The sequence below is a fragment of the Lineus longissimus genome, chromosome 16 (genome assembly GCF_910592395.1).
Source record: "Lineus longissimus chromosome 16, tnLinLong1.2, whole genome shotgun sequence".
Taxonomy (NCBI): domain Eukaryota; kingdom Metazoa; phylum Nemertea; class Pilidiophora; order Heteronemertea; family Lineidae; genus Lineus; species Lineus longissimus.
In genome coordinates this window covers 3,205,238-3,217,734 of record NC_088323.1, presented here as the reverse complement: position 1 = coordinate 3,217,734, position 12,497 = coordinate 3,205,238, and the positions used below count along the sequence as shown (strand labels likewise).

The window sequence follows — 12,497 nt, the reverse complement described above, 5'->3', positions numbered from 1 at the left end:
ATCAAAAAGTATTCACTTCCTTCAATTCAAATGCATCTTCCATACGATTTGGTGTTAGAGGACGTTTAAGAAAAAGGTGTGTGAAAATCGGAACAAAATCAGCTGATTGCAGAGTTGCCTTTGTAAGAGGCTAAGACCACCGGTCAAAGAATAGTAGGGTAGGTGGCCTCGAAAAAAAATCGTATTTTCTTCAGATACATTTACCTAGTTGGACAAAATGAGGTAAAAAAGAAGATGAAAATGAAGAACAAGGTTGCATTGATTGCATTTTTCGTTGGTACTGTACGTTAGTAAGTTTTTCGATCACACCACATCATGAATATTACAGACGTGTGCGTGGATTCGATTACTTTGGATCGAAAAGAGTTACCACAGTTGGTGTGCCTCGAGGACTTCCTGCAACTTCATCAACATGAAACCCGATAGAAGACTTCAGAAACGTGAGATAGTTGGGCAATCAATGTCCACTTAAATTGACAATATCTCAGATTCAACCGACAGAATCAATTATTTGGTCAAGTTACACTTACGTTCAAGGCAGTAATTAGAATATGGTATATCAATTTACATGGAGTGTAAAGCACAATTATTTAGAACACATAACGGTTTCGGATGAGAAACAGGAAGTTCTTTGTCTTTTCTTCAGCGGTTACATGTATATTCTTCAAGACGATTTCAAATCAGCTAGCTATTAACGGCCAACATTCGGACCTAGTTGTCGGTGAACTTTCATTGATAGCTCTCCAGATGGACAAGTCGGTTCAGTCTTTGCCGATAAAGGCAATGGAAAGAAAAACGGACCGGTTTAAAAATAACCGATAAACCCAGAAGCCAACGATGAATATTACATTGGCATGCGCAGTCATGTTAGCATGTAACATAAACAAAGGGAACCAATCAAGAAACTTAATGAAAAGGAGACTTCTAAGTTCATCATCGGCATTTATTTACGAGTTGGCATGGATTTTGGACTTCAGAATATGAATTTCATCAGCGTTACCGAGGATGTTTCATCCGAAAATGAGTATTTCCCATACTTGATCCTTGCCCTACGAATTACCAGAAGGTATGCCCCGGTTTTGATGTCGATCATCGGAATTTTTGGAAATATCTTTTCATTTGTCATAACCACCAAAAGGGAATACCGACACATCAGCACATGTACTTATATGTCTGCATTAGCAGCGTTGGATACCGTGTTTCTATTTGAGTATTTGACCTACCTTCCGTTCTTTTTTGGCCTAAAGTTTCCTCACTACCGTGACGTTATTAGGTAAGAAAGACAACTTTTTCTTTGCACAGTGTTTGGCCTCTGATTTTTTTTTCAAAGCACCTTGTTATTTAGTGGTTTAATGGACCTTAGAACTTTCGGATGATCATTTTGGAACCGTTCACTCTTCATGACATATCTTTTTAATCCAGGGGTGTGCTCTATTCGCTGTATTGCAGTGGAACATCTTCAAGGCTGACTCTTGCCCTAATGACTGTAGATCGCGCTTATGTTGTGCTGTTTCCATTGAAGGCAAAAAATATCTGTACCGTAGCACGGGCGAGAAAGGCGATTTTAACTTTGATAATAATCCCAATGGTCATCAATATGAATGTGTTTTTCACCTATGATATTCGCCTCCTTGGTGATGAATTTCTTGATGTTGATCTCAGCTTCGGCGATTATCCTTGGGTAGAAGTCATCATTGCGGTCTATCAATTATCTATAACCACAATCATTCCCTTCTTTTTTGTGCTGATATCAAACATCTTGATCATGAAGGGGATCAGAAAAGCTGCATTAGAACGGCACAAACTCCAAAGCGCCAACCAAGCAGGGGACATGGAAAATAGGAATTTGACGCGAATGCTGATGTTGGTGTCACTTGCGTTCGTGATATGCTGTGCGCCGTATGCGCTTCATGAGGTTGTGTTTACGATACCAGCTGTTTATACTTTCTATGACAACAGCATCACGTATTGGGAACTAAGACAAAGCGTTATCTTATGGACGACCACCTTCATAACCCTGACAAATCATGCCATTAACTTTTATCTCTATATTCTCGGTGGAGGACAGAGGTTTAGAACGGATGCGATGAAAGTATTAAGCATGCCAAGGGAATGTTGTTGTACATGAACAGCAGAAAAGAATATTTTTCTTCTTAACAATACGAGTAAATAATTTTATTGATGGATGAACTATTCCCAGATCAAAAAGCCCGATTATATTTCTGTGAGATTCTCATCAAAGGACCAATGGTATTGTGAAGGGTATTATTACCAAGCTGTTGGCTGTCCAGTAACCTTCAATTCTGCAGAGGCAGTTCCCATCATTAAAAAACCCATATAAAATGGGAAAAATTAAAAACTGACTGAATTATCACGCTTTTCCGATTCTAATTCCATCAGGACCCGAGTGTGACCTCCATGTAGAGATAACTTCTGTGCAGATCGATGCACTGCAACACACTGCGCTGAGACAAGAATCTACATGATGACGTCACGCTGTTGGTGCTCGATTGCCCCGCTACTTCGACGACAATGTAAATGACGTTGCGTCTTAATAGCTGGGTGACATGAACACGGATCTCGGCGTGCACTCACTTGGTGGAAAAGGGTTTTCGCACCAGGAGTTCTGCGTTCTAAAATTAACGAATACCGCTATTTTCCAGAAAGTTTTACTGATAAAAAGAAAACTACATGAGTGGATGATCCGAACTGGATGACGAGGATCAGACACGACTGCAGTTTTTTATTCATCACATATCACACATTCCTACGAATTGCATGAGGCCAGTGTGCTTTTCCCCTACATTTCAGAAACTTGGTGAAAGGCATTGGTAGAGTTAATTGTTCGTGACAGGGAATGTAAGCCTGCCTCTCATCTGTGCGATCGTCGCACCACTCGATCAGTCGCCACCAACAGCACCTGTTCATTCGTCGGCGAGTTATTGAGTAATGTGACGGCTTGCATCAGCTTACAATTGCGACATGTGGTGAAAGTAGGACGTGCATGGGTTTGCACCAGACTACTTCTTTCGTCACTGTTGCTGTGGAAAGGACGTATACGCGTTCGTACTAAATACTATTACTGCTACTGCTACTGCACCACAACCACCACCACTATCACCACTACTACCAAGTATATAATATATTTATTTAATCCATACTTGCTACTACGTACAGTAAAACCTCTTTATTGAGGACAACATTGGGACTGACAAATGCTGTCCTTAATTACGAGGTGTCCTGATAACAGAGGTCAAATTGTATAGAAACTATCCATTTGGGACCAGAATTTCCGTCGCTAGTAGTAATGGTGTGCCTCTTACAAAGCTGTCCACTAAGAGAGGTTCTATTCCTTCCTTTTTATCGTTTTGTCTTCTCATCATGATCTAAATATTTCGTTTATATAGAGGTGCGAGCTATTCGATGAATTGCAGTTCAAACAAAATCATGACCACTAACACTAACTAACATGGTTATATACAAAGACTATTTTTATATAGTGAGCCCATTTTCGGCTACTTTCACTGGAAAGGTCACTTGATAGGTGAAGTAGCTGTGTTGAGAGTTAAGGAAAGTGAATATAACATATCACGATGATATAAAGTAATGCAGGATCATGCACATCATGCAGGATCAACTATGCTTCTGTTCTACAACCCGTCGCTGGATTTTTCAAGAATCGTCGTTTTCTTGTCCAGCTTTCTTTTTAAAAAGGATACTTTTCGTGAAATGTGCGTACGCACGGACATTCCCTCCTTGTCCAAACCCCACCCAGCCTTTCGGCCATTGCCTGGAAGTCAGTATGATTCTTCATCGGGTAGGGATCCATCTGAAATTAATAATAAACCTTTTTAAAGAAAAGTTAAATGAAAGGTAGCCAGTGCGAGGTTTCTCCGTTCTCTTGCAGATCTCCTACCAGTTCATTTTGTGTGGGCTGTTTTAATTACGCAGGATATCTTAAGGCTTTTCGGGTATCTTTTCAATTGGCCATCCGCCTCCGGATTAAAATGTGCTGTTGTCTACCCGATACAACAATGAATTTGGCCATTGGTCAGGAATGTTCTTCATGTTGGTATAGCAGATTCTGCTTATTACTCGCTTCAAGAACACGAAACTGACCTTATCAGTCACCTGATAGATAAATTAAATATATTTATACTTACAGTTTGTATGTAACTGCCACCAGGTTTCAAAACCTGTCTAGACAGATCTAGAGCGGAACTGTTTCGAGTTTTGACATCTCCTGTTTGAAATCGTATATCTGAAAGAACACATACAAGGCATCGTGTACAAAAAGACAATTGTAACATTTCAGAAAATAAACCGATTTTTAGAAAACCATCATGAACCTCATTGTCTTTACTCCCTTAAACGTGCCGGGTAAATCTTGATGAGATGCACAAACCTAGCTGGTCGAGATGCGAAGAAAGGTATATAATTCAGACCGACCTTTGCTTTTTGGTTCAGGCACTGAAGGTACCATGCACATATCATCAATAACATAATCAAACTGGATCGTTTCCTTTATAGCATTCTCCAATACTTGAAATCCATCGCCAACAATGATCTGTAGGAAAAAGGAGCGATCATCACCAATATATCCTGAAAGATCATTGGTACAGTGAAGAGAGCACAAGCTCATGATCAAGAGGACGTGAGGTTTTTTTTCAGAAGGTACAAAGTATGTTCTGAAATCATTCATACCTTAGTTGAAATGACGAATTTCCACCAATTATATATCTTCTCTCTTTAGGATGTGTGGCAATTAGAACTGCCAGACAAATTGGTTCACATCAGTATTTTGTGGTCAAGTCTTTTGGAAGGATATATCAACATCGTCTCTCATTTTTGAATGATCCATACTTTTAAACTAAAGAAAATACTTGCAAAAGTGTAGTCCAATGAAGTTATAGTAAGGTTAATGCACTTTGATTCACAAATTTCATAATTGCAGTCGATCGTAATAAGCCGTCGCAACTTTATCGAAAGCTAAAATCTGTAGATTGGCGGCCTCAGTAGATTCGAATTTACATTCTAGCATCAACAGGCGCCTACTTTTTTAGTTGGTCCTGTTTACCTTGTGGTTTGGCCCTTCCATTCTATCCAAAGAATCACCACACCCTCCACGCATGTATACCTTTGAGACTTCAATTAACAGAGGATCAATCTTAAATCAGATAATACCGGACAATTAACGCCAGGCAAAATGTAAAAAGTAACAACAAGTATTTTGTTACTGTTGCTGTTGATGTTGAAATAAAATATGGTGAATTGCAGTGAAGCTTTTTACTGAGGACACCCAACTTCTGTCCCCAATGAAAGTGCATGCCTAATATAAAGTGGCTGAATTTAATGAAAATAACAGATTTGGGATTAGAGTTGGTGTTTTAATCACGATGATCAATTTGGGATCAAACTTTGAGCGTCAAATTAAACTACAGTAAGTCATATTTTAGACTTTTTGAGAAATGGGAGAAAGATATCTAATACTCACAGTAAATGCGTTAATATGCTAGCTTTTGCGAATGCCATGATATTTTAAAGCTTTTTAAGCTTACCTCAACCATGGTCACCATGTTTGGCTGCTCCTTTAGTAAGGCATTGAAGCAATGGCCTACACCCCCTCCGAGTAAGAGGATGTCTTTTCCTTTATATATATTCTCTTCTAGGCAGAGGGTCATTTCAGTGTACGAATTGTCGTATTCTGAATTATCTGAAATCAACCGAAACGGCTGTGAAGACAAACAACCACAGACGGCAATTGAAATATATTTTAGATGATTCCTTTTTTCATGGAATTTGCTGGCGTTGACAGAAAGGTGAGACTTACGGCTGCATTTCAGACAGACCAAATGTTAACTTTGATAGAAGCATCATATCACAAATAAAAAAGTGTAATTTGAAAGCTTGTAACTTTTATAAACGTTGAGTGAAACATTCCAACATGAAATACATCTTTGACGTTTTTTTCAAAGTTGAATCGTTTTCTTCAAAGATGCACCTGGCTACGCCAAACACTCACTTGATTCATCATCGAGACGAATATGGTTTCCGTCAATCGGCGAATGATAAATCTCTATTTTTTGGTAGTCGGAGATGCCGCGGTAAACCAGCCTATCAAAGTCTAACTCCATAATCCTCGAATCAGTGGTGAAGCCGTATCGCCAAATGCGTTCGCCGCGTTTAATTGCAGATGGTAGGCTGGAAAATCGAAACAGAAGCAGCGGTAGCGCCATGGGAGAGAATCGGCCTCTTGGTCAAAAAGTAGTGGGTTCGACACCCGGCCGAGTCACTGCTTGGTTCCCCTACTGGTAGAGATCAAGTCAGCGCTTTCTGGTTGCTCCTTTAAACCCCTGATTGTGAAGACAGGGGTGATAATGTGGTATACTAAAATTTCATGCAATAAAGTTCATGTAATAATAACACATTTTACTTACATTCTTATTTCGCTGCAGACCTCTTTAAAGAGACTTTCCAATCCTTGTTCAAGGTGGCTCATCGTCAACTGAATATGATATAAAAGAATTTTGGAATAGATCAAAGATCCATAATGACCTCTAAGCCTACGTACTCTGGTGCACTCTGTGTAAACGTAGCGCGAATTGTCCGATTCATGTTTTGCCACGGACGAAAACCCAGATATCATTCTGATTAAGTTTAGTGTACATGCACATGTAGGTTAGTTTCAAGATTCAGGAATCTTAGATCGTATGCCTATGATAAAATAAAAACACGGTTACGCAGACTCATTGAAAATTAAGCCAGGATGCAAGCCTATATGTATTGACCTACCGAGTTGTTACAATTGTCTTCCATTGTCAGATTATTGATTTTCTTGATTTTCTGAAAAAAGATAGATAGATACTACTGATAAAGCAAAGCATGTGGAATAAGCCCCCGATTGATCGTTGTCTATATGCATGATGAACAATGTGGGTTGTTTCATGCTTGTTACCAAGTGGTGTGAATTTGAAAAGGCTGGCAGCTATTGTTGTTTTGAAAAGGTAACATTGCTTTGGACAGATAAGTCATTCAACCCGAAATCTACGGAAACTAAATTCAAGATGGTTTCCGTAACGGCCATATTGAATATCAGATCGCGACCGTCAAAATTTGAAAAAGAATTACCAAAAAATTTGTGTCAGGATCTAGTGTATCGCCGAGAACCATGTAACTAACGTCTATTGTGAGCAAATTCTGGGCAGAATACGTCCGAATCGTCATGTGGCTGGAAGTAAAATTTAATATGAATACAATCAAATTGAGGAGAAAAATTCTCGTTTCACTTTTAGGTGAGTGAAATATTCGAATACTTACTTTTACAAGGAAAGAAATCTTCCAAGAACTTTTCACACTTCGTATTTTGCAGAAGAAGATTTCTTGAACAAATACGGGGACACGGTTTTCAAGGAATTTCATTTTCTTGTAATGGGAAGTTTACTTATGACAACACGTAACCATTGTCTCCTCAAAAACGTTGTCTTAGTGTAAGCTAGATGAATCTCAATCAGTTGACTCTCAGAATACTACAGGTAAGGGATTTATAAGCACTAATATTATTATCCGAGTGTGGACCAACATTTTCATAGTTTCTATTAGTAAGTTATTTTTCAATATGAGGTGACAGCCAGGTGACTAGAAACGGAAAGTTTGATTAAACAATTCTGATAGAATATTCTGTGGTACCAGCTGCACAGTGTAAATGCCTATAGCCATATATTCGTGTTTAGGAATTTCATAACACCTATTCAAATCTAACTGTTTTTGTTAGATCGAGGGAACCCTGGATGAGCGTTACATATGCCAGGGTTACGGCAGTGGTGCACAGTCTTCTTCTATGGATCTATAGTTGATTGGGTATATAGTTTACAAAAAAGGACAATAATCATGCTAATTTACCGCCTGAAAAAGATGTACTGTAGAATGAGTTTAATGGAAGCGACCATAACTCACCATAGGAAAAGCAAGAAAAATGGGCGAAGTATATGTAGACGTTGTTACCAATCAAAAGTATGAATACATTGTGTAATGCACAAAAATATTTTTGACTGCCATAGCAGTAGGCCTACATCATGACTCGACTTCGTGCTACAATACACTTACAGGTAATCATAGCGATGATATAGAACAAAACAAAACCGAATCAAACTCACCTTCCCTGTATATTGGTCATGTTAACTATTGTATCCGAATTTCCCACCTTCATACTTTGTTTAGCCTCCACATCACCAAGACATATTTGTCCAATTTGATTAACGTCTTCTTTAAAAGCTGCAAATGATAATCTCGATGTGATGAGTGCTGCAGCTGCGACACACGCAGCCATCCTGCATCCGCAATCATTCTTTCACATTATGCTTCGGCGAACTGATCGTATCGGTGGCGGCAGGGGGGGGGGGGGGGGGGGCAATGTGCATTTTAAATCAATTGAATTAAAATCAACTAAATTAAAATCAATTAAATGATAATCAATAGTTGCTTTGAAAATTCTCAGGTCTTGTCTAAAGTTAACGCCACTATTGATTTGGTTTGTGACCATATCTCCCAATGAAAGGAATTGCTGCATTTGCTCCGTGGCTCAAAATGACGCTTAGTACCTCTCAAACACTTATTTATTAAACAAGAGGTGCCGCGTACCAAAGTACATTATGGCCACCTATTACAACTGGAGTGGCGGAGTGCAGGTGCATATAGTTTTGACAATCCAATTTCCCAAGTTCTCAACAATTTATACAGCCGTATCTTTACAATGTGGCCAGGAAAGCTAAAAGGCAAATCTTTGGGGTTATGATTTACAGATGCGAGATCAAATCCAAAAATTAGATGTGCGAGGATGAGATTAGGAGAAAAATTGTTGAGAGAAAGACCACACTCGTCGAAAATACGTCTCATATCATCAAAAGTATGTCTCAGCGTCTTGTCAGGAGCACGTGGTGGTCACGAAAAAAACCGTTCGCTTTGTAGAATTTTGAAAATGTTCAAAATGATATAATAGTTTGCCGTAAACCAATATGCATTGGTTTTTGGTCTCCGTAACTTACAGTCTTGAGGCAGTCCTTCTTTGAACTTGACATAAAGCATGAAAGTATGGCAAGTCATCCTAGAGAGAATAAAAGCAAAGGAGTTTCAATTTTCGCTGATGAAATTTCTTGACGGCATCTTTGTGCATTTCTATTCAAACTAGTCAGTTGTGGTTGATTTAGAAAGATATGACGTAACCGTTGCCTTCCCAAAGTACCTACCACCTTCGGAGAAGCGACGGCCAGGAAAAAATCGAACAGAGACAGAACCATGAAGGCTACTCACATTGCAAAGATGCCCCTGGTCAATCGAGAGGAAGGAGACTTCTATTCTGTACTGATTACGAACTGATATCCTATATGAAGAGGATGTATGTTGTAGGCAGCTTTTGGGGCGAATGCCGGATGACTGTCCAAACCGCAGCCTATATGTTGCAGTAATGCCAAATCATCAAGGGCCGGGCAAGAGGCTGACCAGTCAGAATGACACTGCCTGCAAGCTGCCTACATGGGGAGTAAAAGTAAGAATAAATTGTTGCCATCACGGGGCTGCTTGAATGCGTCACAAAATAGCCATCAACCGGGTATCGAACGCAGCGGAAGTAGAATAAAATACACGTAAAGCTGCCGATTTGTCTTGGTTTATTTACTCTCCTGTTCAAATATTGTTTTTTTGAATTTAATCTGTTTGTTGCTACTAATCAATGATTGTATTGATTGATTGACTTAATCCAATTAAAATGAGTGCAGCAATGTAAACATTTATTTTTGCTCTCATTCACACTCTGTTTGGTGAAGGATAGTAGTGGTTTTCTGGCCACCCAACAGGTGTGAAACAATGTGTTGATCAGCTTTGAATATGTTAAAAAGAAATTGATATTGTTTTTAAAGATTTTCTCTGAAACCTTATATATTTGAAGCGGATTCCCTTTTAGCCCGCATTAGCAGTCAGGCAAGGAAGCCCGCCATTTCTAGAGTGGTCGCCGAATCATAAAAATATATCTCACTGAATCGTACCACTCCCCAGCTATGACCCAACCAATAAACTTTGAGACTTGGGTTATTATTATTCTAGAGCAAATGTGCAGTTTATCGTAAAGCAGCTTCAAATTAATAAAAACAGATGAGCTAAAGCGCGAGTGATGTCAGGATTACAGAGAATGAACGCACCAGGCAATACTCAATACATTTTAAAATATCTAAAAGTTAGGAAGTGACACTGATGTAAGCTATCAAACTTAATTATCCACTCTTGAAATGGTACTTATATATGCTAATGTGCAAACCGAAGATGAAAGCATAATGAAACTCAACCATGCGATAACTAACCTTCTCCCAATGGCTAAAGACACTGATGTGTCGTAATCCGGTACCGCGGTATTGCCCGAGGAAACTTTGCAACTGAAGTGATGCAAGATTGTACACGTTTACGGTGTGCGTGTTGAATAAATGCACCCTAGGTATTTAACAACAAAATTATACTGAGCTTTCTAATTCGCATTTATATATTAAAATATGAGAAAAATTACATGCCGGTGTAACATCTGTGGTTGTTTCCCATGTGTCAGTGTTTCCAAACAATAGGCAGCTAGAGAGACCATGACTTTTCAATAGGGGGGATACACAGAAAAACTTGTCAATCTATTTTTGAGCGTTCCCAAACAATTAGGGGAAACACTCAAAAACAGAAACACTCAAAAACATTATACCGGTGTTGCACCTGTCATGATGGTACTAGATAACGAGATGATTATGTTTTAAAGCGCTGTTCTTTATGTTACTTTTGTTTAGGCCTACTCTTGATTGCATGGGTATATCGATTATCAAATTAATGTGATCATGCCAATTCACTGCCTAAAATATGTCATTTCTAAAGTGTTGTCGAAGAGTGCAAACACGTGCTGGTCGACGTTACAGCGTCCCGCTATTGAGAATATGATCGATTTTTTGCAGGATTGCCGGCAGAGGTCTGGGTTCAGCCATCTCAATCTTCAACACCACTGAGCGACGTCAGATAACTATGTGAGGAGATTGGCCCCATAATTGAGGCCATGTCATCTCTGGACTCGGACCTCTACGGTCGATGACGTCACGATTACATCTACTGGATACGAGTCTTCAACCTTAGCGTCTGAAGCGGAAAAAAACAGAAGGGTGTACATAAGATTTTGGAACGAGCAGCAAATGTTACAAAATAACCTCACATGGAAAATGTCAGCCAAGGGCGGTTTGATCGCATCAATCTGAACGAGAATAGATTAGAGAAAAAACTAAACAACTCAAAATATGAAAAGCGGAGCACATTCACCTCATGACCTTTGTATACTTACTCGCTTCTGCCATGAGTCTAGCACCCCATATGCAGCTCCAGATCCATCCAGCGAATAGGAATCCAGCTGTTACCAGCTGCATCAGTGCTATGAACACTCCGTAAAGGGCAAGTTTTCGTTTCTTCTCATCAGACCAGTCCAGGTTCTTCGAGCAACAACAAAGGGTTATAGACACGATGAATGTCCCTGAAAAAATGAGGAGTTTATAAAAAAAGGTATAAGCCAAAGCCACTAAATCAACTCAGGACGTTTTGAGAACGTATATTTTTGCGGTGACTGCAATTGCTATCGATGGACAACGCAGAGATCATAGCTTAACTAAGAACCTACCAAGACCAGGGAAGATAATGTTGAGGGTGAAGCACACCATGGCGAGTCTCCTTGGAACCCATGTCCGAATGGCTGCATCCGGGTCCCTCTCTTCATAGTCAGCGGTTTCTGACCGAACCGAAGTTGCTTCATCAGAAGGGTTTCTGAAAATAGGGCAGAGAACTAAGTATGTCATTGATTAGTATGCTATTCTGCCATTAAATTTATCATGTATGCACTAACGCTATTGAACGGCGGATCGGACACGGCGATATTATAGTGCAAGCTGTACAAACATGATGCTAGATCTTTCAATTCGATTTCACTTTCTACGGTCTGGAGAAAGTTGGTAGAATAAACAGCATGATGCATTTTGCGAATGTTGCTCTTTGGTTTCATAGCAACTTGGCATATCATGGAGGAACACATCCTTCACTTACTCCCATCTTAAGTATCACGGACGGCGAACGAACTGGAGTCAGTTCGTCCTTGGTCTTATTACACCACTTTTTTCCTGCAATAATCCGTCCCTACCTTGTCCAGTGAAATATGTCTTCATCGTCATCTTCATCTTGGTCATCAGGATCCATTTTTCTGATTCTAAGTCACCATGATTGTAAATCTGAGGAATATTTCGAAAACTTTCTTAATGGAACCTTTTTCTTCTCCGATTAACTGTTAAAGCACATTAAAATTTCAACTGTACAAACTTGTGAATCAAGTCTATATTGTAAGGGCATCAGCAGACCTTTGCATTCATTGAGTTTGAATGGCTCAAGACAAGACTGTCAATATATTGTATACATTATGTTACACACAAAACGTGCACACAAGGCAC

General features: G+C 39.4%; 1 protein-coding gene and 1 long non-coding RNA gene across 3 annotated transcripts; one reads left to right on the top strand and one right to left on the bottom strand.

Moving 5' to 3' along the window:
- Positions 1 to 624: 624 nt before the first annotated feature.
- On the top strand, positions 625 to 2,353 carry LOC135500301 (uncharacterized). The gene is made up of 2 exons (XR_010449414.1): positions 625 to 1,273; positions 1,423 to 2,353. It is a non-coding gene; the product is annotated as an uncharacterized LOC135500301 (long non-coding RNA).
- An 819-nt stretch (positions 2,354 to 3,172) lies between these two features.
- On the bottom strand, positions 3,173 to 12,497 carry LOC135500300 (spermine synthase-like). Of its 2 annotated transcripts, none has more exons than XM_064791685.1 (17): positions 12,194 to 12,497; positions 11,681 to 11,823; positions 11,351 to 11,536; positions 10,350 to 11,151; positions 9,307 to 9,524; positions 9,042 to 9,100; positions 8,154 to 8,271; positions 7,129 to 7,228; positions 6,793 to 6,843; positions 6,438 to 6,505; positions 6,023 to 6,201; positions 5,559 to 5,713; positions 5,078 to 5,167; positions 4,450 to 4,567; positions 4,164 to 4,261; positions 3,720 to 3,829; positions 3,173 to 3,553 (listed from the first exon to the last, which is right to left on the bottom strand). In XM_064791685.1, coding segments are annotated over exons 5-17 (1,209 nt in total). In that variant the 5' UTR covers positions 9,309 to 9,524; positions 10,350 to 11,151; positions 11,351 to 11,536; positions 11,681 to 11,823; positions 12,194 to 12,497; the 3' UTR covers positions 3,173 to 3,492. The 2 variants fall into 2 exon arrangements, with proteins under 2 accessions (XP_064647755.1, XP_064647756.1); XM_064791686.1 differs by having other exon boundaries at positions 9,307 to 9,376; positions 12,194 to 12,496.

What these genes read in the sequence shown, in the direction of transcription:
- LOC135500300 (XM_064791685.1), bottom strand. An exon ending in AAGACAATTGTAACAACTCG is followed by an intron (nt 6,506 to 6,792) that starts GTAGGTCAATAC and finishes TATCATATTCAG; the next exon opens with TTGACGATGAGCCACCTTGA. An exon ending in GCCTGAACCAAAAAGCAAAG is followed by an intron (nt 4,262 to 4,449) that starts GTCGGTCTGAAT and finishes GTGTTCTTTCAG; the next exon opens with ATATACGATTTCAAACAGGA.